Consider the following 6,740-nt stretch of genomic DNA (forward strand, 5'->3'; position numbering starts at 1 on the left):
TATTAAATATCCTAATTAATGTATATTTTATTCTATTTTTGCCATGTGTCACCCGATTAAACTTCTTCATTAATTCATGCCACTTATCAACCTATTACTTCTTAATTTTGAATTTTAAAATTTCCACTCTAATTATATTAATTTGATTACATTAGAATAAAAATTAAATTAAAATTAAAACAAATTATAAAGTGATATAATTTCACATATTTATTTAAATTAACGACTATAATTTTATATAACTAAAAAAATATATCTTAATTAATAATTTATTTGAAATAATTGATTGATAATTTTGAGTTTTCACTATAATAGTTTAATTAATTTTGTAACTGTGGTTCCCACGGGTTATAAACTAATATATATATATATATATATATATATATATATATATATATATATATATATATATATATATATATATATATATATATATATATAAAATAGGTGTGTGCGCTGGTGGTTGTCGAGGCCAACACAAATAATAACCTTAATTATTACACACTAAAATAGTGTATAGTGGTAAAGGGATCGAATCCACGGAGACTGGTTCAATTTGATAACTCTATGAAAAATCTCTTTGTAAAATACTTGGAATATGACAATAAATTGAAAATGGGGGTTTTGATGTTTTGAAATACTTGAAACAAACTAGAATTAACTATGATTTAAATAGACAATTGCAACAAAAATAAGAATTTGATGTAAAATCAATAAGGGAAAGATGGTTGACTTAAAGTTTTCTCACTTTGACTTTTGATGAACATATCATTAGAATTCAATGGTGCAATACTTGTTTTAAATCCTCAATTTGGCTATAGTAATCCAAGGAGCTTGAGATTACCTAGACTTTTCTTAATTGTTGAAATGGCTAGAGAAGCTCATAACAATTTCCTTAGTCAAAGTCACTAATTCCAAATAGCATGTAATTAGTGAAAGTCAACTAGCATTAAGAACCAAAAAGTCACCAAATCCAAGAGGGGTCAAATGCTTTCACCACCATGTTGGAGGAAATATTTTTATGATTGTGTGAAGCAAAAACAACACAAAAATCCTTTGTTGCTTGCTAATTTGAAGATCATTTACTTAATCAAGAAATTAGCCAACTAATCACCACAAACACATTTAAACTCATGTACTAAAACATACAAGTAATGATAACATGTTAAAACACAAAACATTCCCATAAAGATTCAAGAACATGTTCATGGATTCTTCAACATTCAATAAAAGTTCAAAGGATTAACCAAAAGTCAACCAAGATTAGCTTAGCCAAGCATGGCTAAACCCAAAGAAACAAAGTTAGAGAAAATTGTACCAAACATTAAGCAAGAATCAAGAGGTAAAAATATGATGTTCTTCAAGGGTTCTTGGCCTTCAAAAGTCTTCAAAACTCCAGAGAGAATCTCCAAAAATCGGATGTCCAAGAGTATGCAAAAGATGGGCACCAACCTTCCTCAAATAGCTCAAAAGAAGAATTTCCGAAATTGCCCCTGCAGGAGGTTGCGCGACCCGCGTGCTCTTGCGCGGGTGGGTTGCGCGGGTGGTCCCTGGATGTAGCATCTTTGAGGTTTTGGGCCTCCATAGCTTAGCCCACTTGGCCCAGGTCGAATCCAATCACCTCCTAGCCCATTTTCTTCAAGTTTTTCTTCATTTTAAGCCCAATTTGACCTCTCCAAATACTCCAAAGCTCGTGAATTCGCCCGATTAATAATTTAAGTACGCTTGAATATTCCCCCGCATCTTGCAAATTTAAAGTTTATTTCTCTCCAAGTCTTCAAATAATCATCAAGATCACTCCATGCATCATCGCCACTACCCATCAAGCCCAACATCATTTTTGTCTACCAAATCTCATCGCCTCCTATATGTCCCGAACACTCCCGCTCCGCTAGACCCGAAAACCTGCAATTATGCTCACAAGATTCGAGAGTACCCGAAATAGTCATAAAATAACAAAAAGGAAAATATGCATGGAAATTATCTAAATTATGAATGAAATATGTTAAAATAAACTATAAAAAGAAGTAATTAAAATGAAGCTATCAAATCACCCCAAACTTAAACCTTACTTGTCCTCAAGTAAGACAAGACTAAATGAACTTGGGATGAACTACCCTAGAAATAAAAAGAATGGATAGAACCATGGAACCTGTTCGACGTTAGTCAACATGGTCAGAATTGATTTCGCTGCTATCTCACAACTTTTTCATCCGATGACAATGGAACCATAAACCACAGCCAGGACAACTCCTTTAGGTGAGTAAGGAGGGATGAGCAGTCACAGCCTCAATGGAACATGTATACAATGAAGAACATCTGTAGTAGGGAGAAAGCAACTGGATGGGCTCGGGTGGAGCTCTTTTTTAAGTGTACACTCTGATCTCACATTTTCCGGTTTCTCTCATGTGTAACTAGATTTAATCGCTCGGGCACCGTTGTAGGAATCGATTAACTTGGTGTTGGCCCAAACCCCCCGTAGTATCCGACTCGACAGTCTTCCTAACATCACCAATTTGCGAAAAACAACTCGATCTATATACAATAAAACATACCTAAATAAATGAATATCAAACGCCGGGTGACCAAGATGTTGGGAAATTTGTTCAATAATTGAACCGGTCACCCTTCTCAGATTTCTGCAGCTGGGAATTTGTCTGCACACCATTTATTTTTATTTATTTATTATTATTATTATTTTTTTTAATATATATATATATATATATATATATATATATATATATATATTAAGATGTTACCATACTTGAAGGTAATGTAATAACAACCATTTGACTCAACATTTGGTTCCTAAAGTGTGTAAGTGGAACTGAAAGGGTAGTAATATAATCCGAATGGTCTAAGCGAGAAAATGACCATGTGTGGAGCATAAAGATATAATGTAAGCTCCTCTTCCAATTTGTGAATTTTTTTTTCCTAAAATAACGAAATTGTCCTCATGCGGACTAAAAGACTTCTCTAAAATCCTAAGAAAATCGCAAAAAGATATGGTGATGTAAAAAGACTGGATATGGATTCTACTCGGGGACAAGCACTAGTGCTTCATCCTAACGGTTCAAACATGATCAAGTGTGATCCTCTCGGCAGTAGTGACTTCAAGGCTAAGACATCCATTGCTATAGTATATCCTACAGACATTAGTATTGTATGCATAATTCTTCATGAAAACTACCTGTCCATGATCACTTACCCCTTTAAGCTACAGACATTAGTATTGTATGCATAGTTCAAACCACGTTATGCGGTACGGGTTGATGCGGGCGGCTTGTGCGGTTTATCTGCAATTAGATGAGTTGCTACTTTTTAAAACTTTTGAAAAACTAAAAAACCTTTTGATCTTTTGAGATATAAAACTAGAAACTAAAAATGTTTAAAAAAAAAAACTAAAAAACAACTTGCTTTCAGTAATATGTTTGTTAATTAATTCCTATTGTATGACTATATTCACTAATTTAAAGCTAATTAACATATCCATTTTTATCCATATCAACATTCTAAGTGTTACGAACTTTTAATCAGACAATTATTATTATTTTATTAATCCTAGTGATGAAACAGTACAATATATATATATATATATATATATATATATATATATATATATATATATATATATATATATATATATATGCGATGCGGTTAAACCGCAACATTTTAATTGAAAAACCGCACCGCACCGCAAAAATTCTAAACCGTATTATGCGGTAGGGATGAGCAAAAACCGAATCGAAAACCGAAAAACCGAAAAAAAACCGACATAACCGAAACCGAAAAACCAAAACCAAAGCCATAACCGACGGTTTCGGTTTGAATTTTACAAAAACCGAAAAATAACGGTTTGGTTCGGTTTTGACGTATAAAATCGTCCATAAAAACCGAACCGATCAACATATATATTATTTATATTATGATTTAAACTCTTAGTTTTAGACTTTAGACTTTATCTCTTTAATACTTTATGTTTATTTTCAACAAACTGTTAATGGTGTTAAACTTTAATCTTTTGAACACTTTTATGCTTTTATAATACTAGAATTCGTACTATTTATTTTAGTATATTTAAAGTAGATACAATACTATTTATCGCAACATATTTTCACTAGGTTTGAACCCAAAAATTATTTTAAAAAAAGGAGCTCATAAACCCATGGTTTAAAACCGAAAACCCATAAACCCAACCCGGAAAACCGAAAAACCGACCCATGCAAAATCCGAACCTATATGGTTTTAAAAACCGAAAAACCGACTTTCTACGGTTTGGTTTGGTTTTAGCTAAAAACCGACCCAAACCAACCCATGTTCATCCCTATTATGCGGTGCGGACGGTTTATGCGGTTTGGTGCACACCCCTGCATAGTAGAGGTGAGTATAAATTTTAATTTGAATATATGAATATTATAAATTTCCACAAATAAAAAGATCATATCCAAAATAGATTCAATAAAATACAAGCATTTGTTATGTGTTTGTGGGGTACCGCGGCAATTGAGTGGTATCCTCTCAATTCTAAATTCTCTACTTAACTAGTAGTTTTGTATTTTGTTGGATTTTTATGTGTTTTTTTATATGGGAAATTGCCATAAAAAATGTAAGGATTGATAAATAACTAAATGTGAGAATTGATATCGAAATGTATATATACAATTTATTCACATTGATTTATTAGGATCGAGGGAGTGGTGTATTTGAAAGCGCATTCTTTCCTATGCCACGTAAACGCCAACTTTTTTTTTTATTTTTTATTTTATTTCATCAATTTGAAACCGCAATTAGGAAGTGAGAAAATGGTTAAGAGAGATAAAATAAAAGAAAAAAGAAATAAAGATGATTGGTTGAGAGAGAGCAAGTAAAAGAGGGGAAAGAGAAGTACACCCTTGGAGGGCCTCAGTGCGGCAGAGACCACACTTAAACCACACCCAGGGGATGGTTTGCATGATGATGTGGTAGGAGGGAGTGCTCCCTAGACCGCACAACTCCCTCTGGTCTTAGAAATTGTGAATTCGTCAAGCACACTGACATACTTTTGTCTTACACGAAGCTGAATTGGAATACAGGTTGGGTATCGGATCATCGGTTATTATTTTAAGGAAAAACTCATTTTACCCGAAAGGAACAATCTGAAATCCGAAATCTATACCCAACCAGACACCTCTAGTGCGGACCATCACTTGGCTCCTTTGCGTATGGCATCGGTGTGTGAGTGGATTGCAAAAGTTGAGACGACACAACTAGCAACATAAATAAACCTTGATATATAAATGAACCCAATAAGGCAATAACTTAAACCATAACAAATTCTGCTGCAGAACTCGAAGATGTCTCCGTGGATCTTATTAGGCACCATCGTCTTCAAGATAACGTGTAGCAAATGCCCATGGTCTAACCAGTTTTACCACTCCAATGAGATACTGTTTCAATGGATGCGTTATTGTTGCAAAAACAGATGTTAATGAATAGCTAAATCGAAAACAAATACACTTTTGGAATGAATACAATCTAAAAGGAGAAAACTTTTGGATTCGAGTTGTGGGTTTAAAGAAATGCAATTGGTAAAGAATAAATGTTTTAGATACGAAATAATGCACAAATTTGGCCAAAATTCATACGTTTAATTTCAATACGAGCTCTTACATGACAAAGCTGAAACATTTTTCAGTCAACTCTCTTTACAAGGAGTAAAATAAAACCCTAAACCCAAAATCTATGAACTGGTAAATTTTGTTACAGCCTTCGTCCCCTCAGAAACAGCATGCTTTGCCAACTCTCCGGGCAACACCAACCTCACAGCCGTCTGAATTTCTCTGGAGGTGATCGTCGGCTTCTTGTTGTACCTTGCAAGTTTCGAAGATTCCTGAGCAAGCTTCTCGAAGATGTCATTGATGAACGAGTTCATGATCCCCATGGCCTTGCTTGAGATACCGATGTCAGGGTGAACCTGCTTCAAAACCTTGAAGATGTAGATCTTGTATGTCTCCACGTTCTTCTTGCTCCTCTTCTTCTTCTTATCGGTGGCACCGGCGCCGGCTTCCTTGGGAAGCTTCTTCCCAGCCTTTGGCTTTTTCTCGGCAGGGGATTTTTCAGCCGCGGCGGTTTTCTTCTCCTCCGCCGGCTTCTTCTCGGCTAGCTTCTTCTCTGCTGCTTTAGGCGCCATTGAAGGGACTTTAGTTTTTGTAGAGAGGGAATTTGATTTTTAAAGAAAGAGAGAGATAGATGATTGTTGTATGAAAAGATGAAAATGAAAGAAAAATTAGTTGCGTTTATATCAAGATTGCGAGGCGTTGTCTGATTGGTTGATTTTAGATGTCCCGGATTGTGCATAGAGACCTTTGATATGTTCTGGTCCATGGTTTGGCTTCAACGGATGTGATTTAATTTGAGACGTGAGTTTTTGTTGGCTTGACGCACGACGCGGATCAACATTTTGGCCCATGTATTTGTAAAACTAAAGTATCCTATTTTTCTTTAATTTTTTTTTAGGAAATTACAACATATATTTCTTTATACTGTATTATAAAATAATTTTGTTTTTTTAAATATATATTTAATATGATAATAATATAATAATCTTTAACCTAAAAATATAATAAACTTTTAATTAAATAATATTAAATTTTAAGTTGTCCAAACTTATTAATTGAAAATATAGTTAACAAGTTGAATCCTAAAATATCTGCAAATATCTTTATATTCTGACCACCTTCATTTATATTTGACATATTTCT

The 6,740-nt window shown here is 33.8% G+C and overlaps 1 protein-coding gene across 1 annotated transcript; it reads right to left on the bottom strand.

Annotated features, from left to right (window-relative positions):
- Positions 1-5,606: 5,606 nt before the first annotated feature.
- On the bottom strand, positions 5,607-6,257 carry LOC145036449 (putative histone H2B.1). The gene has a single exon (XM_078984894.1). It carries the CDS (start codon positions 6,167-6,169, stop codon positions 5,720-5,722), a length of 450 nt encoding a protein of 149 aa, XP_078841020.1. The 5' UTR covers positions 6,170-6,257; the 3' UTR covers positions 5,607-5,719.
- Between the last annotated feature and the right edge of the window lie 483 nt (positions 6,258-6,740).

This window comes from Lactuca saligna, chromosome 1, assembly GCF_052625555.1.
Source record: "Lactuca saligna cultivar CGN05327 chromosome 1, ASM5262555v1, whole genome shotgun sequence".
Taxonomy (NCBI): domain Eukaryota; kingdom Viridiplantae; phylum Streptophyta; class Magnoliopsida; order Asterales; family Asteraceae; genus Lactuca; species Lactuca saligna.

Coding starts and splice junctions, on each gene's coding strand:
- LOC145036449 (XM_078984894.1), bottom strand. CDS start 6,169: ATGGCGCCTAAAGCAGCAGAGAAGAAGCTAGCCGAGAAGAAGCCGGCG.